The 27,632-nt window shown below is 37.9% G+C and overlaps 3 protein-coding genes across 3 annotated transcripts; 1 reads left to right on the top strand and 2 right to left on the bottom strand.

Annotated features, from left to right (window-relative positions):
• Positions 1 to 1,918: 1,918 nt before the first annotated feature.
• LOC131798219 (glutathione peroxidase-like) lies at positions 1,919 to 7,195 on the bottom strand. The gene is made up of 2 exons (XM_059115873.2): positions 6,814 to 7,195; positions 1,919 to 3,428 (listed from the first exon to the last, which is right to left on the bottom strand). Exons 1-2 carry the CDS (start codon positions 7,104 to 7,106, stop codon positions 3,098 to 3,100), a joined length of 624 nt encoding a protein of 207 aa, XP_058971856.2. The 5' UTR covers positions 7,107 to 7,195; the 3' UTR covers positions 1,919 to 3,097.
• Positions 7,196 to 7,925: 730 nt separating this feature from the next.
• On the bottom strand, positions 7,926 to 16,785 carry LOC131798211 (X-ray radiation resistance-associated protein 1). Its single transcript, XM_059115866.2, has 15 exons — positions 16,566 to 16,785; positions 15,815 to 15,984; positions 15,477 to 15,548; positions 14,683 to 14,755; positions 13,813 to 14,001; positions 12,734 to 12,800; positions 12,481 to 12,600; positions 12,018 to 12,376; positions 11,141 to 11,357; positions 10,487 to 10,544; positions 9,935 to 10,348; positions 9,393 to 9,656; positions 8,767 to 8,875; positions 8,524 to 8,600; positions 7,926 to 8,240 (listed from the first exon to the last, which is right to left on the bottom strand). The coding sequence occupies exons 1-15, from the start codon at positions 16,669 to 16,671 to the stop codon at positions 8,028 to 8,030; spliced, it is 2,508 nt and encodes an 835-aa protein (XP_058971849.2). The 5' UTR covers positions 16,672 to 16,785; the 3' UTR covers positions 7,926 to 8,027.
• A 211-nt stretch (positions 16,786 to 16,996) lies between these two features.
• Positions 16,997 to 27,376, top strand: LOC131798228 (death-associated protein kinase 1). The gene is given in 12 exon segments (XM_059115888.2): positions 16,997 to 17,300; positions 18,241 to 18,354; positions 19,163 to 19,261; positions 19,720 to 19,818; positions 20,959 to 21,057; positions 21,325 to 21,435; positions 21,708 to 21,770; positions 21,861 to 22,505; positions 23,291 to 23,476; positions 23,660 to 24,293; positions 24,296 to 24,625; positions 25,477 to 27,376. Coding segments are annotated over 12 exon segments (3,627 nt in total). The 5' UTR covers positions 16,997 to 17,243; the 3' UTR covers positions 26,667 to 27,376.
• The last annotated feature ends 256 nt before the right edge of the window (positions 27,377 to 27,632 follow it).

The raw sequence follows: 27,632 nt of genomic DNA, 5'->3' as shown, positions 1-27,632 counted from the left end.
AGCAATTGCGCATGCACCCCTCCCCTGACATTAATCCCACCAGTTTTCAGTTGACTGTGGTTGTACGACATCTTCAGTAAACTATGATGGCTACGGGTTATCAGAGATCTAGCCCCTATTTCGCGACCCAAACCTCTCGCGAAATCGCTGCTCGTTTCAAAGCGCACACAATTCTACCCTGGGGCTGGTCTACCAGGAGCCACTTGAATTCACACATTAGGTTATTGACCCAATTAACCACTTCACCCAAGATGTTATCATCAATTATCATTATTATCTGCCATAAAATTCTATCGATGCAGTTATGTTAATTCCTATGATGTTAGTTTGAATAACTTGATATAAGTTCAATTAAATATTCTTTAATTTATAATACTCTTTATCTGTCTTGGTCACTCATCGGAGTTACAGGGTTAATAAACGAACTTACCTGGCTGAAAATAACACTGTTAAGATGCGGTGTTACGTAACAAACTCGAGGTGAAATTTAGGATTGCTAATGATTTAGCGACCGTGTCAAATTTGTGGACGAACTTGTTTATCTTTCATTACGTTTAGGGTTTAGTCTGCTTTTATTACGAAAAACACTCAGCTAAATGCATAATCTGTATGAATATGATGTTGACATGATATTGCAGTCACTGCATTTCTTATGAATATCAGTAGCTACGATGACATACCCCAATATCAAAAACTACTGGATAAAACGACTCGCGTGCACAGTTCTATTGGACTCATTTGATACTTGGCCGATAATGCGAGTTAAAACACTGGTTATTATCACGAAGGCGTTTTTTTAAATTATCTGAGCGGGCAATTACTGACCGCCAGCCAAGCAACCAGTGAGCTCTCAAAACTATAGGTCTTCAAGATGCTTATTACATCATCCTTTTCTGTTGCTTTCAAGTAATTACTCACCAGCGCCACTTTATGGAGTTATGCCTCGTTCTTCAAAGACTCCCGGCACATAGAAATGAAGTGGTCCATAGAGGCAGGATATTCTGCAGTTGCTCCAGAACGAAAAACAGTAACACACATAACAATAGCTGCAGGCAGAAAAAGGGTGGTTTTTGTTCGAAAAAAGCATGCGTGTATGCACCGTGGAGATTGCATGACTATTTCCTTTCAAATTGTTATTCGAGCAAGATTATGTCACCATGACGTCTAAACAAAGTTTAGCTAAAAGATAGTCGAGTTAATGGTCAAGTAGTGATATGCGACAGATGTCCTTGCTGATTTTTGGAAATTATGGGTTTTTCGTGCGTTTCGTTTTTTACAAAAACAAGCTTTCCTGGTTCTTGTTTTTCATATTGCATATATTACAGTAGGTCATTGCGTGGCCCACACGACCCGGGCTAAATGTCCGCGTCACCCCACGATTCATTATGCATTCAATTGATTGATGAACAAAACAATGGCGAAAACAATGGTTTCGCCTTAGGATTAGTGCTTTGTTGAAGAATAGTAAGGGGTTGTACGGAAATCTTTTCAAGCGCAGCCATTCCTTTACATCAAAAACCTGTGGATGAAACAATAAAAGTGCACAGTGCTTTTAAACTCCGTCGTTGAGACGATAACGAACACTTTTATAACCCCCCGATTGTGGACGGAACAAAAGAACACGAATTTCAATGCGACATTCTCGACAACTTTCTATAACTAAAACAAATTGAAAGCCGTTCTTAGGATAGACCACATTTATAAACAAATAGGGGCCGCACGTGGGAGTTTTATAAACATACTTAATTCTTTGTGATTTCGAAGAAAAAACTATATGTGTAAAATGAAATGGCAAAAATTATACACTTGGTAGTGAATTCTCCTAAAACTGAGTTGACCCGCCAACTATAGGTTCAAGGGAAAAACTTTTTCTAGATATAGTTTAAAGAAATCCTCTACAGAAATTTCTCCAGAAGCATGATTTGTAGTCTCTTTAATTTGATCAAATATTCTCCAACAGCAGCCCTTTCATTCTCTCTCATAAATAGGGTTCAACTGCACACGTGTATACATTTCGACCTGTATTCTTGTCAAAGTAGCCCTCAACTTGCAAGCAATCTGCACATACTTGCAATCTTCAATTCTGCTCAAACTCGATAAGAGAATTTACGAACAGACTGTCATCAGTTGAGTTTAAACAATGAAAAGAAAACTTTGGCAACAAATGTATGGTGCTGTTATAAAATAATAAGTTAATCACACAACCAACGTTTCCTTCATTCTAGTTCTCAAAGTAGTCTGCCAATTTGTTAAACGTAACCTTTACATCAAAAGTGTCCTCTGTTCAAGACAATTTAAATACTGAAAATGATAACCTGCATGTATCAAATAACAAAAACGCCATCTGATAGCAGGAGAAGAAAACAAAACAAAACATGAAAATGGATAGACATCCTTCAATTAAATTTCAGGAGCATGCCTTCTTAACCCTTTCACTCCCGGTGGTGATCAAGACAGAATTTCTCCTTACAATATAAATACAATCTCAAGTAGACAAGTGATGAGAATATAGAAATTCCGATTAGTAGATTATCATTTGATTCAATACCAAATTCTCCAAACTAAAATTATTAGCAATGTCTGGCAGACAGTAAGGAAAATAAAGAGATCATAGGAGTGAAAGGGTTGATGCATCTTGAAGAGTACTCCATAGTTTGCATGTTATTGAGAAGTGTGCATTTTTTAAGCTTCTATTCAATAAATTCTTTAACTTTTGCTTAACTCTCAAATGATGTGTAGTTGCAAGAAATAAGAAGTTTCTTAAAGCTGAAAATTCTTACTTCTCACAACTACACATCATTTGAAAGTTGTGTAAAAATTGAATAATTTATAAAAGAAAAGTTAAAAAAAAATCGTGCAATTCTTAATAACATGCAAACTAGGAATTACCCTCAAGATGCATCATTGCTGACTTAAAAAAAAGCAGCCATGTTCTGGCAGGTAATTGAAATGTGTACCATTTGCATTTTTGGTTTTCTTCTCCTGCTGTCAGATAGTCTCTTTGTTGAAGAAAAAGGGGCACCATATTATTGAAAAGTGCAATAGGTTGCACTGCACAAACTCAGTTGACACAACTATTACAGGATAGGATTGTATGTTATTCTTTAAGAAGCTCCTTTTCAATGTCCTTCACAATGTCAAGAGGTGAGGTGGTTGGTGAATATCTTTTGACAGGGACCCCATGCCTATCACACAGAAACTTTGTAAAGTTCCATTTGATGTTGTTTGTCAGTGTTCCATGTTTGGCATTTTTCAGGAAGACATACAGTGGATCTGCATTTGATCCATTGACATCAATCTTGCCAAACATGTCAAACTCCACACCATAAGTACTCACAAACTCCTTGATTTCCCCCTCTGTACCAGGCTCTTGTCCTCCAAACTGATTGCAAGGGAAAGCAAGAATGCGAAGACCTTTCTCAGCATAACTTCAAAAAAAGAAAAAGACTAGTTTGTTCACACACCTCTGACAACAGACCAGGTTACATTCTGTTAAACTAGGAATGACTAGCATCTAATTTCTCCTAACATTAATGCCACAAAATCACACATTAAGGTCACAAAATATGGCAAATGATCACAAACTAAGGAGGCTCTTGATTGTTAAACAAATTCTCCTTGTCAGCAACTTGGAAAATGTATAGAGAACAGTGTGGAGAATGTGCAGACTTGTGTGAGGGTGTAAAGGGTCAACCCTAAAACTTTCACACCCTTAAATCAGTATGCATATTCTCCGTACTGTTCACCACTTCTAAAGAGGCTGACAAGGAGAGTTTGTCTAACAGTTGAGTGCTGCTTTTGTTGGTGATCATCTCTTCTATTCTCATGACTTTTATGTTTTAATCAGGGGTGATATGGTGAGGAGATATTAGATGCTAATCACTCTTAGGGGCTTGATGGTCAACACCCTAACACTGGTTGAAATTAATTCTTGGTTTCACATTTGGTCTCCTTCGTTTTATGATGCAGCGGTTCTAAAATGTTTTAAAATAGATGTCAGACTCTGCAAAAGTAGGTGACTGTGAAAAGTTCATTAACCTTTAAGTTCCACTAGTGACCTAGAGGAATTTCTTCTTTCACATCAGTACAATATCAAGCAGACAGGTAATGAGAATAAAGAAAAATATCAATTAGGGGATTATTGGTTGATCAGATTCCACATTCTCCAAACTAACATAACATGAAGAGTATAGCAGACATTAGAGAGAATTACTAAATGAAATCAAATCTTACAAGTTAAAAGGTTAAGGGCCAAAAGGTAATTATTTTCACCACAGAAACGGGTGACATGTTATTAAATAGCCAGTAGAACTCCTGGTGGTCACTGGCTTGTTTTGAAACCCCTGAAGATGTGGTAATGTATTAGGTATCATAATTTCAAAACAAAAGATGAAAAATGTAGACTGTAATGGATACATTGTAACTACATAAATCCTTTAACTCCCAGAAGTGATTAACAAGTAACTTCTCCCTACAATATTTAGCCACCATCCAGCACACACTGAGAGTACTCAAATGTATTAGGTAGAAGTTGTTGTCTTAATCTAACACAAAATTCTTGTAACTTATTTACAAAGAAATGTGTAACAGCTAGAGGGGAGAATTAACAATTAGATCTTGGGAGTTGAAGGGTTAATGCACCCATCATGGCATAAACTTATCAGGTAGAAGTTGATCTTCAAGTTGATTTAACACCAAATTCTCATAACTTATTTACAAGGAAACATGTAGCAACTAGCAGGGAGAATTAACAATCAGATCCTGGGAGTTAAAGGGCTAAGCTTCAGTGAGCATAAGGGGTGAATGTTAGAGCAAGGTTTCCTAGTGATTGAAGATAATAAACAGTGAATCAAAAGTAAACTTTCATGCTGGTTTACTAATTACAACAATATAATAAGATAAACCACAAGTGTCTGGTCCAAAAGTTAATCTTGATCACTTGCAACCCAACTATAACCCAATCCAACAGTGTAACATAATCAGTTCTGAGCTGAACAGTAATCTTTACAGATTTTCCTGATCTTTACACGATATCACAAGGATCAAAATCAAAATAATTCCAAAACACCTTTTGGTGACTATCAAAGAAAAAATGGTCACCAAATGCAAAAATGCAGTTGCCAGGTAGTTCAAGAACAGAAACTCAGATTAGAGCCTCATTTAATTGACATAGTTGTTCGGCTTCTGGAACTAAACATGTTGCAAAAATATCCTCCAGTAGTTGCTGTATGCAATTCACACTCTGAACAAACATTTTTTAAAGGTTTTGAAACACTTCTTGTTTGCATATTAACAACAATCTCGCTTCCTGGTAATTTCTAGACTGAAGCAAATTATAAAAATCACTCAGTGTATTCTTCTCCTGTCATAAATAATTCATGACTTTCAGTGTAGACTTGTCTCACTTGATTGAGCACATGGTGAAAGATAGCTTGTGCTTTGAATGCCAGATCCTTGCGACATAATCTGCGACAGAACACGTTTAAATTCAACAGCCTTTCAACAAAATGCTGCACCTGCGATCAACATTTAAAAGCCGCTGTAATGTTGTCTCGGGAGTCATGATTTTAATGCAATTTCAAGTTTTAACTTAAAGGTAACCAGACTTAATTTGCATTTTCTTTTGCAAAAAAGTAGAAACAAGACTTAGGAAATTGTTTCTCACCTTTAATCTTTTACTTAATAGAGGAACACAGTCATCAAAGTGGTGCCTAAACTCGAATTTTTAGTCGCCAAGTTAAAAGTTTTAGTCACACTGATGACTGTATCGGTCGCAATTTTGAGCCCTGTATCATCTACTGTCACAATGGTGCAAATCTATGAGTTTTAGCTGAGCATTTCCCTTGAAACTGACCCAAAAACCACACCAATAACCAGAAAACATACTGCCCATCAAGCTCAATTATCTAATTATTATCTTAATTCCAGATATTTTTTTTGGTTTGCAATTCAGCCAAATTCCCCATAAAAATTCAGGCTGATGATTGGGAATTAGAATTGGAGAATTCTCCACCCACAACCCTAGATTCCTTTCGCTAAATTTCAGTGGCCTGAGTTTTTTTCATTTTCAAGTTTGGAACCATTATGTATTTCATTCTAGTTACTTCACATCATACTCCTGCTGCAACATTTGTTAATAAAACTATGCAACGCCTGATATTTATCAGGTACCACAGTCCAGTTAATCCAGGGTTAAATTTTAATTCCAGCTTTCTTTATTTCCTTCATCCAAAGCCTTTTCCTACTCTTTTTGAGAACATCCAACAATCAAATTGCAAGCCAAAAAATTTAAACTGAATTTTCTTTTAAAGCTTTCAGATCTGACATCAAATTCCACACTAACCCTGCGTTATCTTAACCTAGCTTTGAACAACCCAGGCCAGATGCACTGGCATTATATCAAGCTTGGGTTACCTGAGAGAATACCACGCCAATATTGGACCTGTATCATACACTTGCTTCGGCAAATGTTATCCATTTAGCAGCGCAAGTCCACCAACTGCTCCCCCAAACAATTAGTAAACTAAATTGTGATAAAATGAACTGAAAAAAAAGCAGTTCAGCTCACATGTAATCGACAACACTAAAGGAGCGCACAGCACAATAACTTGACGCATTGAAAATTTTTATTTGTTGTGCGCCCATGGCGAAGAACCAAGCAAGTTTTACTGGAGATGTACGTTGGATTTAAACTATAGCTTTGAAAAATCGCAAATCAGCTCCATTAGAGGGCTTTTTTTTGGGAAAGGCAAATTTAAAACACAAAACTACTCTAAAACCTAAGATCCAATGGAGAGGTTACGTGAAACTTACCTTTGGTGCAGTTCCTGTAGCTGAGCATAGTTCTTCTTTGTGAAGCCTCATTTAGACGCTACGTTGACGATGAGCGTCACAAAGCCGTCGTACTTGGACAATTTTACAGGGTTGCCATCGATATCTTTTACCTCGAAGTCCAGAATTGTTGTGTGCGCTTTTGCTTGCGCCATCTTTGCACCGCACAAAATCCCAACAGAACTGAGCGAGAAACAGCTGTACTTCACCAAGCTCAAACTCACACACCGACCTTTGGAACAAACGAGCAGCTGCCTGCTAAAATGGCGAAGCATATGCTATCTTTCCCCTTTTGAGGATGACTAATGAATCACGAGTTCAAGTTTGTATTGCACAATGCACAGACAGCCCAAGAATAAGTCGTACTTTAACAACAAGACACATGGAAAGGGAACTACTCATACCCAGAGCCACTCGTCTTTAAAATTAAGAAATGGTATGGACTCTACGACGAGAACGGGGAACGAATCGTGCATAGTTTTTTTTTTGTGTTTTGTTTTTTTTTTTTTGCTTCGGACAGTGAACAGGAATCCAGCACGTTTAATAAAGATTTTGCTATAGACATTAGGCCTGTTACTGTTCTTTGTCACATTTTCTTTCTTTCTCTGTTTTTTTCTCCACTTTCTATCGGTTTATCAGCGTAATAAGCCACTCAGGATATTGAGAGAGCACTCTAAAAGTTTGTAAATCACGAGTCGGGTGCTCGTAGTTTCGGTTATTTATAAAAATCGTTCACCGTAAGATGTCATCATCATCAAGCATCAGTTTACAGTGACTGGTCTTCATTCACCCCCAACAAGACATCAATCACTGTTATTGAACATCACTCGCCGTCATTTGACAACATTTGCCGTTCGTATGCATCATTTATATACATGAGATTGCCATTATTTCAGCGGTTCAGAGGCGTGATTTCATTCACTTAATTTTCTTAACACAATATCCTTTTATTGTAGCATGCTAAAGTGTAGCCACTCCATAGGTAGAAAATTTACCAAAAACGAAAAAAGACAGTCAAGAAGAAGTGATTGCTTAAACATGCTAAACTACTGGAGCTCTATGCGAATACAGACAACAGTGAAAGAAATGCGTCTACAAATATATTTTTATTTACAAACTCTGAATAAATTTTGCACCTCGATTCCATCACATAATATTTACAATCGTAGCACAACAAATGCATTTACATTATTATGTCATAATCGACTGTCTATTTTCTCTTTGAATCGTTTGAGTTCCTTTGCGATATTCTTGTTGCTTCCCAGAGTTTCTACTCCTGCTTGAGGAGTAGCGAAGGTTCGAGTTTTTTTTTCTTTCGTTCGTTCTTCGGGTCGTGTTCCGAAGAGCTCTAGGGTAGTGGACGTCGGTTTCAGCGAAGCTACTCGAACTTCGTTGTACTTCGTTTGGACCTAGTGGAGTTGGAAACAACACATTTGTTTTTAAAAAGCTTAATTCATACAAGACAAATGAGCTGTGACTGACAAAAACGGCTGCTTTCAGGAAGATAACGCTTCATTATTTCTTTTCTATAACTAAATGTAAATTTCCTTGGTTAACAGCGAAGGCTTGGTTTAACACAATGCGCAATTTACATGACTCAGTGTAAGAGAGAGTGCGGGGGGAGGACATTTCTCCTGCATAGAGCTCCCATAGAAAAATACTCGGAAAAAATTATTTTTAATCTAAGCATACCTCATTCAAAAGCTTTTTAGCCTCACGATATTCTTGTTTAAGCTTTGGATCCTTCTTCAAATCTTGGAGAGCAGTTTCTGAATCGCAAAACAAAAAAGACCAGTGATGACTGAGACTAAATTTTCTTGACCATAAGCTTTGTATTTCTCCATTAAACATGACATGTTTGTCGTATGTTTTTTTCGTAGACCTTTAAAGATTACTTAAATCAAAATCAAGGACAGATCACTCTGAAAAACCAACCTAGGTTGGACTCTTTCGTCTTGGACTGGACTCGCATCTTGTCTAAAATTCCCCCGAGTTCCTCTACTTTGCTTTGCCGAGACTTCGTCCCCGTTGATGTTGACACAGTCTGTAAAATGCAAAAATGACATACAGTGTAAGAGATGTACATACCCTGTGCACATAATTAAACAGGAAGCTGTGGAGATAATTTTCAGTGAATAATTCATGACATTGACTGAAAACAGCGCATGCATCATTTGAACAGCTTTGTACCAAGGCTGGAATGCAATTCTACTAAAAAGGTAACCGACTATTTACAACTGACACCTCCACAACATCTCATATATAAATGATGTAAAGCATGCGTCACTGTTACACACAACTCCTCAATAAATGAGTGTTTAATCATCAATACTCGGTTCTCAATTCTTGGTATCGAGTAGATACTCAGTCATATTGGAACCTTAATCCTTGCATGATTCCCGATACTCGTGAGCATGATTACGGAGGAGGAAATGGAACATCGTTTCCCGACTCTCGATTAACGATAGTCGATACTCCCAGGTATCGAGTTTGGAGTATTGGGAATCGAAGACTGACATAGGCGTGTCTATCAATGTATTATTAGATAAACGAACACCTACTTGAGGCTTCTTAACCCTCTTTTCTTTGTAAGTTCCATGAGGTTCACTGAAGATCAAAGGATGAGCCAAGGCGTAGTTTAAAGCTCGTACACTTCCCTGAAGATCCTTTGGCACTATAACATCGGGGTCATCTTCATCAACATCTAACAGATCCTCGTAACCTTTGTACTTTGTTTCCACGCTAAAGGGTCGCTCTCTCTCTCTGTCTTCCTTTACCTTTCGCACGGGGGCTTCAACGTTCTGTGCATCTTCTTGTTCATCGATCTGTTGTAAAAACCAAACAAAAACACCCATGAAACCAACCCTCTCACAAGTGACCGCGAGACATGAAAAAATTGTAATTTTCAGCTTTTTCTTCATTCGCACAACATAGCGCATAACATAACTTCAAGCATGTATTCAAAACGAAACAAGGTTTAACTTATAACAATACAATAAGAAGAAACTACTTTTTTTCTCAATCCCGGGAGTGAAAAGGTTAGATTGCCGCTAGGGTTCGAGAAACAGCAAATAATTTGTAATTCAAAAGCGAAATTTCTTACTTGAGTCATAAAAAATCCGTCCTCAGAATTGAGATGCTTTTCTGCTCGAGGTTGATGTCGCCCATCAGCAGTTCCCAAACTTTCACTGGCAGTAGCGTCTCCCTCTGTCTTCATTGTCTGTCTTGTAGTGTGACCGGACTGGTAAGCCGCTGACTCGGGAAACTCGAGAGGTGTAGTGTTAGTCCGGCTGAAAGAGGGACGGTCGCCTCGGGGTGTTGTATCAGCGAGGCCAGGCGCGGTAGAGAGTTTTCTCGGGGTGGCAGTATCACGCTGCCGTCCCGTGGGAGGGGCTGATCCAATTGGTGGCAATGTCTTGTATGGTGGACCGACATGTGCAGTTGATTTTGGCTCGGGAGGAGCTTCTAGCATCGCCAGGTTTTGCTTCTTGGGCATCGGGGGAAGTGTATCTTTAACCTATGATTTTTAATAAAAAAAAATTCAGAAAAAAACTAACAAACTTATTTATTAATAAGTCCAAAAGGACAAAAGTTTTTCTGGAAATACCATTAAAGATTTATAAATAAGGACATAAGGTAGGTTTTTTTTACTTACTTTTCTTTGATTGTTTGCTAAGTTCACAATTGGCTTTGGTCTCTTCGGAGGCTTTTGTCTGTTGATAGGCGAATTAGAACCATCGAACAATATTAAAACAGGATAGAACTTAAATAATGGGCAGCTTCTCAGAAAGACAAAGTTTAAGAACACCTACAAGTAGCTCAGGTGGTGAGTCCTACACTTATCACTTTAAGGCCAAAGCGAGTTAAATTAAACGTTAGGGTCAAACATCTACGCATATGCGAACGCTGTGAAGACGGTGATGCATTGTGTTTTTAGGCTGTAAGAACTAAACCACCCGCGAGAAACAGTATTACAGCAGCTTCTTGAGCATTAAAGAGAAACTTGTTTCCACTACACTGCAGCAGTCACAATAACATATTGGCAGAAATCGTTCCTACGTTACTATGCCTGCAGTGAACAGGTATTCATTAACCACTTTTCCACAGATAATGTTTCCAACAATGATAATAAACTTTAGCAATAAATAAGATCCGTATCAAATATAAAGCTTGTGCACGGGCACATCAATGTAGCTTGTATATGCAGCAACAGTTACTGAGAGCACAGAGTTTGTCCAACAATGTTAAAACAGCCAGACTTCATAACATTTCTTGGTTCTCTCTTACACCGTAAATATTTTGACCTTACCTGAAAATCCTCACTCCTTTCAATCGTCCAAGTTGAAGTGAAAGAACAGGGGGATCTCCTTTGAATGCAGTTGTCAGCGGATTGCCCCATATTACAAGTTCTCTGAGGGATGGCCAACCCATCAGAGCTAAGAGGCCATCTTCTTCAAAGATGAGATTGTTTGCCAGGTTCAAGTGAAGTAAACTAGCAAATGGCAAGGGTGGATTGTATCTGTCACCTACAGAACAAATCAATGATCATATATGGTAGGTAAATTCAGTTTAAAAGCATAGGGACCCACATCACCGGAGCATATCCTGGTTCCTGATGCCTGAAGTGACTCAGAGTGTTGAGTCAAAGAAGTCTTTTCTAAAAGACTTTTCGCCAAAATCAGATTTTTTTGCAAACTTCAATTTTTCCTTACAGAAAAACGTGAAAAAGGTATCCTTCCGCGTCCAAAAGCGAGTGTTTTCGCGCTTTTTTTTCTCTTTTCAAGTGGGATAACTCGAAAAATGCACAGGTTCTGCGCGTACAATTATCGCTTATCTCTGAGCGGTTTTGTTCACTGCCACCATCATACATATAAGATTACATGAAAAAAAGGTCTAGGCCGGGTTTTTCAAAGCTGGGTTAAAATAACCCAGGGTTATTGTAAAATTTGATATGAGATCTGAAAGCTTGAAAAGAAAATTCAGCTTAACTCTTTTTTACTTCACTTTACTTTACTTACTTTACTACTTTGATGATTGAACGCTCCAAATAAAAATGAGGATAATTATCCTAAAACGGCTTTTGAACAGAGAAATATGGAAACCTAGATTGAAATTTAACCCTGGGTTAGCTCTAAACAGCGTTCGAACAACTGGGCCCTGATGTACTTCAGAATAATGATCAATACCTAACAGAGAAGGATCTTCAGTCAAAGTGCTGGACCTTGGTTTCAATTCTGGTCGTTTCTTTTCCTCCCCATGTTCGTCACTCACAAGATTTCGACTTAACATGTCATCAACTTCATCTAAATTGAGCTCTTTGGCATTGCCTTTTTTTCCATCCCTTTTTATTTCTTCCTTGTTTTCAAAAGATTCATCTTCTTTTTGAAAATCTTTCACGTCTTCTTCAAGAACGTCAGGTAAAGAGCTGTTCACAGTCTGTACATTTTCGTGCCTTGAACTATCACCGTGATTTACACGAGCACCCAAAAGCCGTAGATGGGGAATAGACGATATCTCATTGTGCTCCAAGTTCAGGTACTTAAGTCTGTTGACAAAAAACGAACAATCACCAATGTTATGTACGTTTGCGCACATATCGCAAAAAGTTAATAAGGCTCTGTTGTACTAAGTTTCAATCTAAAGCCTTACCTTTTTAGTCCGGCCAGACTTGCAAAAGTTGACAGATCTGTTAATTCATTGTGATCCAGGTATAAATTTTCCAGAGCAGGAAATCGTAACCTTTTGTCCTCTGATTCAATAGTACCAGAACTGTAAGAAACAGAAATACATAAAACGATATAAGAAGGTTAAACAGTTGGTACCTGTACTGGTCTATTTGCACTACAAGTCCAATATATACATGTATATAAAATGTATTACAACTGTAAAATTGGTCACTTACGGTGTCATTCCTGTGATAGTTCTATATGTTCTTGTCATTTCAACAGGAAGCTTTTTTATTTCATTACCTAGAACAGAGAGGATGATTTTATCAATGAACCTGCAGCTGCTATATATATTGCTCCTAAATGTGCTTGTTCTGTATTGACACTCAATCACAATGTAAACAGTGCCTAAGGGGAGAGCAACTCCTTTCAAGACACCCTGTCACCATTAGTATCAGTTAATACAGGGTGTATCTGTTAACTAGCAGCTGGTCAATTTCTCTATCTGTCTTGATCAATTGATAACTATCAGTCAGTTTGTAGAAAATCTTTTTAAACTTTAAATTACAATTTTTCTCATCCTCTCCTCCCTTTGCATTCTTCTTGTATTCACAGGCAGCGTGTGTGATTTCTTAATTAGCCAATCATGTCAAGGAACACTAACCTTGACATTGGAAAACTGGCATGGACACTTTTTGCATACTTTGGTTGTTTGTTTTAACCCTTTAACGCCCAAGATCTTTGAGGTAATTCTCTTTACTTCTCCCATACAGTTCTTGTGATATTAGTTTGGAGAATTTGGTATTGGATCAACATATAATTCCCTAACTGATATTTTTCTATATTCTCATCACTTGTCTGCTTGATATTGTATTGATATTGTAAGGAGAAATTCTGTCTTGGTCACTCATGGGAGTTAAAGGGTTAACAGAGTTTAGTTTGCTGCTTTTGAGCTTTTTTTCACATAAATTTGTTACCCTTTGTTTACTGATTGTAAGAAGTTTTGGAGGTTTTCCTTTAGCCAACTGTTGTATGGTTAACAAGTTTAATACCTGTTTTCTACCAACAGCATTTAGAATCTAGCCTCTTTTTTCGTAAATGGATTTTTTACACAGTTAGCCAATCAGTCGGACATTCCATTTTCTTAACTGCCATCAATTAGTCAGTTAATAAGTCCATCAGTTTAAAGTTGATCTAAATCAGTCATGCTGCCAGTTAGAAATTATCAGTCATTCAGTTTACCATACTGTCAAACACATGCAATCGATTTTGACATGACTTTTAATAATAATGTTGACACAATCACAGTTCATACCTGTCAAATGTAAGGTGCGAAGACTTTCAAGAAGCCCCAGTGCTAATATGTCATCTCCAGTTAAGCGATTGTACGATAGATCAAGATTAATCAGATTGGGAAACATGGCTGGTTGGATTCTGATGTTGTTACTTATATTATTCAAGGGCAACTCTAGCTCTTGGAGAGCTGAGAACTTGCTGAAAGCCTCTATTATAAAAAAATTAAAAATCAGTTAACGAATCTGATATGGTAGGAAGAAGTTGAGACAGCATTAATACATTAGGTTTTTATTTTTTGTGCAGGTGATCAATACATTCAGTACATGCTCTTACATGATATTTCAAATTTAATTTTTTGTTTGAATATTTCTCTAACAAAAACTAGAACCTTATTTCATGTATCAGAGAATTCATATTCTCATGTAAATAATGTATTTCATCCATTCTTTTTGTAAAGTCATGAGAGATGTTAATTACACTCAAACTAAGATAACATTTAACAAATAGATTCCAAGTTTTCGTGTGTCTGTTCTGTAATAGATCACAGATGACGTCAAAATGTGGTAAGAACAAAAAAGTGGCACACGAGGTGCAGCCAAGTGTGTCACTGATGTTCCTACCACATTTTGACGTCCTCTGTGATCTATTACTGAACAGACGTGTGGCAACTTGGAATCTATTTGTTTTATATAATAAAGAATTAAAAAAAAGTTTAAACGATGACGTCATCTATATGTCTGTCCTCCAAGAGATCATAAGTGAGAACAATATATAACAATATTTAGACACAAACATACAACATCCACTATGGATGCCGCACTTGATTGCATTACACCCTTATCATCCTTCTGGTCCAATAAATCTCAAAAAGAGGTTTATTTATACTTACCAAATGGTAGATTGTTATCTCCTGCATCCACATGAATGACATTGTCAAATAACAAAAAATCATTTTCATTCACCTTGAAGGAAGACAGAAAAGTATTAACAATTTAATATAATTATACAATAAATGATATAATAGCTTTCAGGAGCTTTATAATAATTTGTTCATCTTGAAAAATTTATCCAATAATTTGTGATTGCTTGTTTATCTTCACTATCCTCAAGAACTTTTTTCTTTATCTTCACTCTTCAGTGTTTTTCTAACCTGCCAAACAAATGATCCCATTAACCCCTAAGAGTGACTCACATCTAATTTCTCATTACAATATCACCCCTGAATCAAACATTAAGGTCATGAGAATAAAGGAAATGATCAACAAGTACAGGACCTCTTGATTTTTAAGCAAAATCTCCTTGTCAGTACCTTAGAAAATGTATAGAAAACAGTGTAGAGAATATGCATACTGATCTTAGGGTGCACAGGTTTATTTTTTAATTCAAATGTCAGAAATTCTGAAGGAGTTCAATGTGATGATAAAAATATCAAAATCCAGCTGCTTTGAAAAGCAAAAGATGGAGAAAATTTCAGAGGTAAAGACAGCTTATGAGCCAATCTGCAAGTATTACCACTGCTTTCTAAACAGGAGGAAAGTCCTTCATATAATTATCTCCGAGCATTTCATAACCTTATCATCATGCTATTGTCAATAGTAAGTTTTCAACCCCTTATCATTTTAAAACCCAGATTATTAATTGCAACAGTGTGGAACATTAAGTATAAGAGTACATCATTAATACCTCTCTGAGTTCTTGGCCACTTATGTTCACAGAGCATAAGTCTGATGGATCATCAACATGAAAATGTTTCATCTGGATGGAAAAGGTAAATAGATAAAAGTTAAGAAAAAAATTAATGTAAATGAAAGAAAATCATACCAGCTTTTCTTTGTTTACAAGATAACTGAATATTGGATTATCATAATTGTCATTATCAATATTACTATTGATATCTATTTTGCATTTTATGTACCTTTCTTTCATCTCCAAGATAAAATAACTCTATAGCCATTTGATGTTTGTACACCATACCAATAGTACATCTGTAATTGTGATCGTAAAAAAACCCACAAACTTACCAAAAAGAAACCATCTAGTTTCTGTGGTCTCTCCTCTTCTATAGAGTCTGTATCATCGCTCTGCAACTTTGTTACTGCAGACTGCCTTTGTGAGATGGGATCTCCACCACAAATTACAGCCTTGAATCTCCTTCTTTGCTCTGCTCGGTAAGCAACAAGCCAAGCTCCTCCTTGAAGATACAAGCCAAAAGGCTGATAAGAAACTGCTATGGTTATCATTTTACACTCTAACTCATTTCTATCTTTCTAGTTACAGACTCCGATTCATTACAAGGCATCAATGTTGTCTTGAGAAAATTCACTGCGCATTTGGTTGAAAATTTGTTGTAACTCATTCACTGGGAAAAAAGTGTATATTTTTATGCACTTCAGATGTACTGAATTGTTCTTTCACTGCCGTTTTTTTATTTTTTTTTACCTTTAACTTATTTTTATAAAATATCGCATTCTCACTGCCAGAGCTTATCGCTTATCGCGTAAATATTCTCCTTTTATGCTTATTTTCCATTAAATAATGACCATTATGTTTGGGAAAGGAATAACTGAACATGCATTGCAGATATCACAAAATCATGTGGAAGTACACTCTAAAAGTCAATTCTGTACGGTGTGGATTCGTTTGTGACGGCAGAGCTGCAAAATCCGGCCAACCGAACGCAAACCCAGTACAGCGCATTGACCCATCGAGGAAAGATAATCTACAGCGTTTCCGCGTCGCTAATTTCTGATCTGAACTATAAAAAGGTTTTACCATCATCGTCCTGTCGTTTGTATCGTGTCAAACTTCTCACGGGGAAACATTGGCTGGAAAATCCTGCACCCAATATAAAACCTGAAGTAGCATTTGCAGCTGACATTGTAATTGCCTTGACGTGAATTAAAAGTTGCTTGAATGTCGTTTTGATGGAAAAGATCTTGGTTTATCAGGAGATTTAAGGTAGAGGTCTGGCTTTTGAAATGGAGGCCGCCATATTGAGGGACGAAACACTTTGGTGACTATGGTAACGCTTGAGCCATGACTAAAACCTGTCGGGGAGGGGGTCGGTAATGTTTGAAAGCTGTGGAAGCACTTCCTGAAAATTTTGAACAACCTCAAATTGAATATTTCAACTCAGAATTCCGAGAAAGTAGGTGCCCTCGACGTTTCTGAAAATAACAATGAATAATTTAGTAGGGGAATTACGATCAGAACCGAAAGAGCGAGAAATCGAAGCCACACTGAAATTTCCCCTCTCTCGAGAATCACCGGTCTAAATATAGATTTCGACATCATCTCACCTTCATTAATTGACAAGGCACGCCTTCAGTTAGGATTTTCAGTAGAATCTTCCAAATGGTGTTTGACAGTTTGTGACCTTTGGGTTTACTCAAATGCTCTGTTTGATGGAGCTCCGATAGCGCAGAAACTTGCCACAGACGAATCCAAGACATGGAGTCTGAGTTCAAAAAGCAAAAAGCCAGCAAGAGGTCAGAGGACGCCGATGAGGCAAGTAGTTATTGGTCGTGGTTGTTGGTCGGGATTGTTGCTGCTTCGTATAAATGTATCAAGTTGCTATGCATTTGTCTGCCATATATGAGAATTTTTCGCAGTTGAAAATTAATTATAAGCCCAGTGAGTAACACTGAAAAGAGCAAACTCTTCAACGATCGTCAGCTCAAATTGTAATAGTTTTAAATGTTACATGATTCCTGTTTATATGCATCGGGAGAATTAAAAGTAGATCAGTAACAGCAATGTTTTGTTTAAGCTTAAAAGTGTATTTAGATCGAATTTGCACGTGTGCACGTGCAAATTCGAACGTACTGCGTTGCTGAGATATACCTATGTTAAGGATAATTTAAGCGAGCATTGTCCGTATCAGAAACTTTTGTTTACAAATAAGCAGTGAAAGTTCTCGATGGGGCGCCCCAGCCGATTCACACTTGGGAATTACTCTGTAAATGATGTCTGTACTACTCTAATAAAACAAATAGTTTATTTTCGCGGGCACAACCACGTTCTAAAAACAGAACATGAACTATATTGATTATTAATTAATATCACTTTGGAGGGCATTGAGAAAATGAAATATGGAACAAATCAATAAAGCAGTCTGAACAATTGTGCGAGCGTGGGTCAGTGGACCAAAATACATTTGAGCTTTCTAAAATCTGCATTTTAGCCTACGAAATGTACCTCAATGCCCGACAAAGTGATGATAACTTCAGCTTTGCAAATGGCAGTAGAGATAATTGAAAAAATTATGAAAAGCAAGGGTTGAGAAATTAAGGGGAGTTGGACCTTATTTTTCCTATGTATGTGCACATACATGGGAACATAGCCCAAAGTGTCAGATGACATCTATTTTTTTAAGAGGCAAATGTGATGTATAGAATTGATGATTAATTTCTCTTGAATCAAAAGAATATTCTGATATTTGTGACAGGGAAAGTCCCTAAGTGAGCAGCTGTTCTATGCTGGGGAGAAAGGGGATGTTGAAAAATGTTCAGAATTGATTGATAGAGGAGCAGATGTGAACTGGAAAGCAGGTTCAGAATTGGTAAGCATAATATTGTATTACTGTCTACCCCTCCCCCTTTCCCCTGAAAAACCTGTTTTTGTGACTCTGCAGTTACTGGCATGCTATTAATAGTATCACGGGATAAAGTTCAGGCTATTCCCCACTAAAAGTTGCTTTCGTTATGTAGCACAATTGGTATACTTTTACATTATTTGGCCTTTTTTTCTTTTATATAGTTGTATTAATTTGCTTGTTTACAAATTACTTGTTACTTAGCGGTGCATATAACCCTTTAATTCCCATGAGTGACCAAGAGAGAATTTCTCCTTACAATATCAATACACTATCAAGTAGGCAAGTAGTGAGAATAAAGACAAATATGAATCAACCAATTACTTAGGTTGATCTAATACCAAATTCCCTGAACTAAGATATTTGAATTGTGTGGTAGACAGTAAGGAGAAATTCACTCATAAGATCTTGGGAGTTTAAGGTGTTATCAGTGGTGATCAAACATTTCTTATTCAATGACCAGGTGAAACATCAATTTGTTAATAAAAATTCAAATTTATAAACTTTTGACATTTTTTCACTGAAATCATAACTTTTTTTCTGTTCATGAAATCCTCAGTTGATTGTGTAAAAGTGATTAGATTACAGTCTACAGAGCTGAAATTTCCTGTCTTGAGTGCTGATTTTCAAGAAGAAAATTGAAAAGACTTTAACTTGGCATTTAAGGATTAGGACCCCCAATAGTAAGCTTTCAGTCTCACAGGTGATGGCTACAAAGTCAAATTCTCAGACTCTGTTACAGTAGATTGAATACTGCTTTCTATGCTTTTCTTAGTGGTTTAGGACCCCATTGATGCAGGCAGCTAAAAGTGGAATGACTGCAGTGTGTAAACTGTATTTGGAAAATGGTGCCAAAGTTGATGCATTTACAAAGGTATGTATATTTAACTGGTAATCCTTTCAAACATTCAAACTGAACATTTTGTTGGATCATATATTATACATCAAAATCAATGGGAGACTCCATCATAATTATTACATAGTTATGATATTATGTCATATTTTAGTATGATAATATCAGAAAACAGGCAAGAATTTGAAGCTTGACTGAATCAAAGCATTGTTGGCAATTACATAACCTTGCATTTCAGGACTGGCTGACATTCTACACAAAGGGAATCTCTGAAACAATATTCTAATAATACTTGGCATGCCACTGAAACAGAGATAAATATTGTCCACCACTGAAACAGACATAATTATTTTCCAAAGGTTATTCTGAGGGAGTGAAGAATTAATGGGCCTGAGCCCAAGCTGTCTATTTAGCCTTAAAACTTATAACCATGCAGTTATAAATTATGTAATCAAAGTAATTCTTCAATTGCTTTTCAGAGTCATTACACTGCATTGACATTAGCTGCCCGATATGGAAAAACAGATGTATGCCAGCTGTTATTTAGTAATGGAGCCAATGTGAACAATCAAACAACGGTGAATGATATAAATTCAATGCAATGTTCCAACTGTTTTGTTTGGAATTACTTTCTGCAGTATCATTTTTATCCTTTGTTGTTAAGGGTAGAATCTTTTTGTTAACTGTTAATTATCTGTCATGAAGTTGTTCATTCTGTTTCTCCTGTGAGGGAACCTAAAAAAAAAATGCTTACCAATCTTAACTTGATTTTTGGTGTGTTACCTTGATGGTTATTGATAAGACGTTTTCTGGCAAGTGATAAAAGAAAAATGAATAGATAATTAATAGCTCAATTAATTGATCACTTTGTAAACCCTCTTCAGCCCCCTACACTCCCCTCCCCTCCCCCTACACAAGATCATAAGGGTAATTGAGATCAGTTGCAATTAATTACCATATTAAGTTAAAGGTAACTACAGAGAGCAATTTTCAATAATTTGAGTTTTGCAAACAATTTTGGGGTTGTTTTTGGTTTTTTTCTCTGCTATGTGGTTGATTCAGAAAAAAATTACACTTTCATTTAAACCAATCAGGTCCAAAACTAAAAACAACAGCAACTTTGTCACTGACATTTTTATGCACTGTTACCAGTTTGCTTGGTTTTACTCTGGGTCCTCAAGCGACTTTTCTTTCCTCTGATTGGCTGTTTTCAATTGATTACTAATACACTCAATCAAAATAGGTTTTTATCAGTAAGGTAAAGATGAGGGCTTGGCAGAGATAATTTACAGCATAGGGTATAATATGGTCAATTAAAAAGTCCATAAATCATCAGCATTTACTAATACAACCACCTCACACCCCTCCCTGCATACTAATAGTTCATCTTCCACCCTTCCCTAAGTAATAACAGTCTGCCTCCCACCCCTCCCAGAGTACTGTTAAACTGCATCCAACTCCTCCCTGACTACTGATGGTCTTCCACCCCCCCCCCCTCACAAAATGATCCAAAAAGTGGTAAAAAAAAAGGTTCAAAAAAGTGGTCCAAAAAATAGTCCAAGTGTCTAATGGTCCAGTTCATATTTTACCCTGTCTTAATTTACAGTATCTATTTTCCAGTTGTTGCAGATCTTTATGATTGTTGATAATTGATGATATTCATTATTATATGGTAAACACGGATAAACAAAATTGATAAGCATTGGTATGTGTTTTAGGATGGTGAGACGCCACTTATGTGGGCAGCTCATAAAGGCCATTCAGAGACCTGTAAATATCTTTTGAAATGTGGAGCAAAGGTTGATCTCCAGGATAAGGTATGTGCAGCAATTTGCAGACTCAGCAGAGTTAAGGAGGCATGACATGAAAAGGTTGTTCCAAGATTTTATCTTGAAGTAAGGGTTCATGTCTCTATGTTGCAAGGATATTAAATGAACTTTTCAATCTCATTTTTAAAATGTTTTCTCCTCAGCAATAGGATGCTTAAAATTTTTACAAAGCAATCCTGCCACTTGAATCTGTTTCAGTATTTTCAGTGTATGTTGATTTTTATACTAAACGATTTTTTCACTGTTAAACCCTAGTACTGTTTCACAGCACTGATCCGTGCTGCCAAAGGTGGTCATGAAGATGCCTGCTCAGTTCTTTTGGAGGCTGGGGCAGATGTAAATGCTACTTCAAGACTTGGAGATAAGGTATTCATTTGTCATTTTTTACACTCTCTATTGTTTCTCTCGTGTTTTGGTTAAAATGACTTCCCTAGTAATTCATTTTTGCTGAGGTGAAAGAAAGGAGGAACACAAAGGCAGATTAAAACAATTAAACAAAAACCTGAAATGCAAAATCAAGAAAGTGCCATCTACCTAATTATGACTGTGTGACACAGAATGATATGATTTCAGTCTTTGATGAGGAACTTGAACTAAGTGCTCAATAGCTGTCATTTAAAGATGTTTTTGATTGACAGGTCTGGGATGCTGAGTGCTGGGCCACAAGTAATAAGCATTCTCGTATTGTAAAGCTGATAGAGGTATGTTTTGCGAATTCCAAAGCACATGTAAATCGCAATCGAAAACCTGGTTTGGAAGTAAAGAGTTTTTTTTCCTTTTATTTTTTTCAGAGTCATAAGGTCCGCTGTTCTCTTCTTAAAGATGGCTCTGATCCGCCCTCTTACGTTACCCTTAATGTATGCGGCGCCGTCAATGCAGGGAAAACAACTCTCATTGCAAAACTGCAAATGAATTTCGTGCAGCGACGACTGAACAGGCGAAATGAACCGGACACGAGCCAAGATATGTCTTCAAGAACTGCTGGGATTGGAGTGGGGATCATTAAAGTTCCTGGGGTCGGTGAGTTCCGTAAAATGGACATGGCGGGTCACACTTGGGCTTTCACAAGCAATGAGTACTTTATTGGCAAGAGGACGTCCATATCTTTGGTCTTGTTTGACTTGAGTAAAGCAGATGAAGAAATCAAAAAGGATTTGTTCCATCACCTGGGTTCGTTGAAGGCCAGGGAGACAAAGGTTGGCGTACTTCGTTTTCGTCCAGAAGTCGTGTTGATTGCGACACACATTGACAAGGTAGAACTGGGTACTGAACCGCAACTTCGAGCAAATGCCTATTTCAGGAAGGCAAAGGAATGCTTTCAAGCTTACCTGAATTTCTATCCTGAAGCGATGGTCTTGGATTGCACTAATCCTAATGATCATGATTTCGAGTCGTTGCGCCATTGCCTTAAGGAGCTTCGTGACAAGATAATCAAGGTAAGTTCCTTTTTTTCATAACTTTCTAGGAACATGTGAATACTTTTTCCAGGGCTCTAGTATTTTCTGCAAGCTAACTGGAAAATGCTTGTCCCATGGCGATGTTAAAGTTACCTTAAAAGTGTCTTATTAGTTTTCTTGCTCCACCAACGAAACTAATCTCGCACCACTAACGATGCCATACTGTAAAGGGCGTGGCCAATAGGGGGAAGGCCTTTAGGGAACACAGGAAACTTCTAGAAAATAGGCAAAGAAAAGTCACTGGTATTCAATATCTTGACAACTACTGAACGATTCTTTGTGTCTCTGCTTTTTGCTGTGATTAGCTGTTTTGATCATCTCACCTCTCCGATGCTCTCTTAGAGAGATCAGCTCTTAAATGAGTTTACCAATAAACTAATACTTAAAAAGACGCAGATAATTAAGAGTTGTTGATGGGCAATGTGGAGGGTTTTTAAGGAAATGTATTGCTTCATTGTAGTTCTTACTTGGTACCTGTACATGTGGCTTTATTACCTTTCTTGTTGTGCTTCTAAACAAATAGCTTTTCTATTTTCCTATTTTCCGGTGTAAAGTACGTATCTCGAGGACTCCACTGTTCTGTTTGTATTTCGTACAGCATTTACTCTTGGAGCTTTGTAAGCAAATACACGGTCTCTTCTCCCTATATGTCAATGTTCCTGTAACAATCATTTTAAGCGTAAACCCCCGTTAAATTATGGAGACCCGTTTACATGTAAGTTTAGAAGTATACAGTTTCTCATAATACTTGATTTCCTTCGCAGAACTCTGATCGAGTGCCTCGCCTATGTGCACAGCTATTGCCTGACATTCGTACGTGGGCAAAGGAGAGAAAATCGTTTCCTGTTATGTCCTGGCTGGATTTTGTTGCCAAAGTGCGAGAGATCAACAATACTGCTGACGAAGAAGGAGTCAGAAATATCGCTTTCTATCTGAATGAAAGTGTCGAGGTAACAGAATTTTTCGCAACCGCTACAATTTACAAAAACAAATGCATTAGAAATGTACATTCTGATATGCACTTTTCGGAAACTTTGAATCGTAAGACAAAATTTGCCTTTGTTAAAGATCTAGGAAAGCTTAGTAAACTCTCTTTCATTTCCTGATCTACATGCTTGCTCTCCAATTTTCAGATCGTGAGTGACACTTCCCCTGAGCTTCGTGACAAAGTCGTCCTTGACGTCAATTGGTTGACATCTCACATTTTTGGAATCGCCTTGGCTCCCGCCAACTTCCCGCGTTCTCTCCGATTCGACAGAGTCGGTGGAATGGTTGAAAAATCCGACCTGGAAGCCACCTTTCGTGAATGCCCTTTGAAGCAGCTTATAGAGCTGTTGGTACGATTTGAAGTGTGTCTCCCATGGGATGAAGAAAATCTTGTTTGTGAAAAATACCTCTTCCCTAGTCACCTGGAAACGAATCGCAATCTGGACGATTTATGGCCAACGAAGTTCGGTAGAAGTGACAGCGATCGTTGTGTTGTTGGCCGTATTGTCGAGTGCAAGAACAAAACGGATGCTTTTCCTAACAGCTTCTTCCCAAAATTCCAGATCCGTTTGTTGAAACGCTTTGGACACAAAAGCCCAGTTTGGAATCGCGGCATCAAAATCGCAGATGACACGGTGGAGATCCTTGCCACACTTTCATCTAACCTAAAAGCGGTGAATGTCTGTGTGTGGGCGCCTAAAGGATGCGAGGAGCGTTGTTACTACTCCCTGACGTACATCGAGAGACTCAGGGATGATCTGCTTGACGAGGTTGCCGGGGGATCGAGTTTGTTGAGAAAGCCATGAGCATCGAGGTGCTGAAACGCAGAGAATTTGAGGGTTACCCTTTGAAAGAAGTGGACGAGGCGCTCAAGAAAGGTGGTCCAAATGCCAGACTTACGCTAGAAACATGTGCAGTAAACGAAAGGGCGATTGATGTGCGATACTGCGGAATCAGACGGTACTCGCACCCGTGTGATCACATAAGTCACTTCCCGCTGAGGGAAAGAAAGGCATTATCCAAGATACTGGACTCTAATATTGAATCTGATCACTTACAACTGTTGTCAAACCATCTGAAAGTGCCCGTGGAACACGAGGATAGTGAATCTGGTAGTGTATCTCATAGAGAGTTGTTATTTAGCGCTCGAATAGAAGTGAGAGGGCTAACAATGTATATTTTAAATACATCAATCCATCTGGTGTTGAGTTAGAATAGTTTAGATTATAACAATCAAAGAGAACGTACAACGAAACGAACAAAGAACGAAACATCCAAACAGAACGTGTCATGCACCACGGTAGTGACACGTCCTGTTTGGATCGTTTGTTTTTTTGTTGTTGTTGCCGGTGTATGTGTTGGTTTTCTGGATTGAGTTATCATGTTTATATTTTTCCACTTCACTGATAGAGTAGTTTTCACTTTAATTTAAACAATTTTCCTTAACTTTCATACTGTTTTAAAAACAGAATACGTGACTATTTGAGAATGACGTGTCACAGTAATACTACAACTATGCAACTCTGGTGCAGATTTTTTTGCTAATTAACGATGAAAACTAACGAGAAACTCGTTAGTTTTCGTGAGTAGACATTTTTAGCAACAACCCATTCCCCTCTTCCATCACCCTTTCCCGAAGATAAAAAAAAATCTATACCTACTCGACATGTGAACTAATTCAGTAAATGGTTTGAACTATAGGGTAACAGTTAATAGTGTGGTCTTATCGTCCGGGCGAGAGTAGAACTGAGCAGGACTATTGTCGGTAGCGGTGGCTGATGTTTCGACAAACTTAGCAGATGTAAACTTCCGAGTCGAACCGATTGCCAACTCAGCTTATATCTAATCGCATGTTAACTTGGCCCAAACAATAACAGGTGCTTTTATTACGACTGGCACTTCCAAACGGCAGGTCGTTCTTGGGACAGTAAGTTGATTCTTTGTCCTAATTTCTTTGTTTCAGGTTTCACTAGCGTTATTCCGGGAAGTAAAACAGATCGATACCTCTCACGCTGTGCCTTTGAACGTGATTTGAGTACAGATGACTTGATTCAAGCTTTTGAGCGTGCCAACCAATTCCACGCTGCTACAATTGTTAGTCAGTGGCTTGCCAACGTTCACAGCGCTCAAGACATTAATGCACTGGATAGAACTAGAGGTGAAAGCAGCGCTTCAGAGAGAAGCTATTCCATTGGTTCACGCAGTCGTTGGACAAGTGGAGCGTCCGAACATTCTGAAGTACGAACAAGGAGTACGGAAGGTAGTAGTGCCTCTGAGGGAAGTCCTTCCTTAGTAAATAAAACAAGTGTTAATGAGATAAGGAACCCGCTTCCACGGGCCAGTCCTCAACAAAGCTTTGACTCCCCCGACAGAAAAGAAAGCGGTGCATCGGAGAATAGTCTTCACTTTGATGTGGAAAAAGTGAGGTCTAGTAGTGGATTTTCTTCCTCAGGAGGCAGTTTCACTGGAGGAAACTTACGACCTCGTTTTGAGAGCGCAAGTTCAGCTTCTGGGCTCAGCTACCCAACTGAAGAGTCCTTCTGGGTGTCTCACGAAAGGCTTTCTCGTGAAGTATCTCAAACTAGTTCAACAGAGCAAGTTGTACCTGAGCCTCGTCTTGTTGCCCATCCTTGCTCGAATTGTAAATACTGTGAAACAAAACTACCTGCACAAGACAACGAAGGTACCGAGCCACCCCTCAGCATAGAAGAAACATCGCAAGATACAGGTGCTAATGCACAGCGGAAAGATTCTGATCGCGACGCATTACCAAGTCCCATCCAGGTTTCTGATGGCGTGTCTGAGGAAGAAGCTTCCGAAAAAGAATCAATTCCAACGTGTGAGACTGCAGGAGAACCGGAACTTGGCGAATCGTTTCCGTCGATAAGGCAACTTATTCCCCAGCTCTCCACGAGGTTGAGTGTAAATTGGAGGCCCGTTGCTGTTGATCTTGGTGTCAGAGGTTGTGACCTTCGACGTCTCGAAGACTCCAGCTTGCTTCGTGTCCAGGCGAGTGGAATGTTGAAACTCTGGTTGGATAACAACAAGTGCTCCTTTAAATGCGCAGATTGTCAAAACATGATCTCAAAAAGACTTGCAGAAGCATTTGAAAACGCACATCGAGCGGATCTCATGGATTTCTTGCAGCATTGAAGAGTTAAGTAAACTCTTTTGAATTCATTCTTTGGTGTTCTGTAAGAATGCCTTTTCGTTGACAAAAATATCGTCTACCGTAGGAATTTTATGCGAGATCTGAACAACTGCGCGCCTTCCACTCCCCTAGTCCTGTAAAAGTCAACTGATAACCTGTAACTAGGCACTGTATATATCGCTTGTAATTTTTCTCGTTGCAATTTAATTTATTGTTGGTAGGAAAGTTTGTCCAAACCGATAAATATTTAAATCGAAAACGGACGCTATTTTTTCCAAAAAAGTTGTGAAAAACGGGAAAAGGGGAATCATTTTTCATTTTGGTTTCCCCATAAATTCACAAAATGAGTGTTGATTATGAGAGAGAGTAGGAAGAACAGAATAGCTGGGCCGGATGTTAAAATTCAAAGCGACATGTGCACAAAACAATCAAGAGTTCGATGCACAGATCTAGACAAGGAACAATTTTCCGACTCACTCTTAAGTTACTCGGTTTAATAAATGTACTAACCATAGGGAGGATAAGGAATGTTTTTAGCAGGGCAGTATTATTAATTTTCATCATTACATGATGTTGTTTTATTTCAGATCCGAGTAATAATTCCAGATTTGAACAGAATGTTGTACATTTTTTTTTAATGACAAGGGCAGTGTGATGTCACAGTGACGGAATATGACGTCGTTACGGGCATTTTCTATATGAAATTTCTTGACTTACGTTGCCTCTCATTATTGGCTGAATAAATTAAACCGTCTGTAGTACGCAAAGAATTGTAAGGAAAAGGCATAGTCGTATATGAAACTGAGATTGCAATATCATTGAAAAATCTTCTCCATAAATACTGAAATTGTTTTCTGTTCTTTGTCTGTAAACCAACAAGCAGAATCTGATTGAAAAACTACATCCTTGCCCACACATTTTCCCAGTACTTAGCTGTCGATAAAAAATCTCACATTTGTACTCCCCCA

This window comes from Pocillopora verrucosa, chromosome 6 (genome assembly GCF_036669915.1).
Source record: "Pocillopora verrucosa isolate sample1 chromosome 6, ASM3666991v2, whole genome shotgun sequence".
Lineage (NCBI taxonomy): Eukaryota > Metazoa > Cnidaria > Anthozoa > Scleractinia > Pocilloporidae > Pocillopora > Pocillopora verrucosa.
This window is presented reverse-complemented; position numbering and strand designations above follow the sequence as displayed.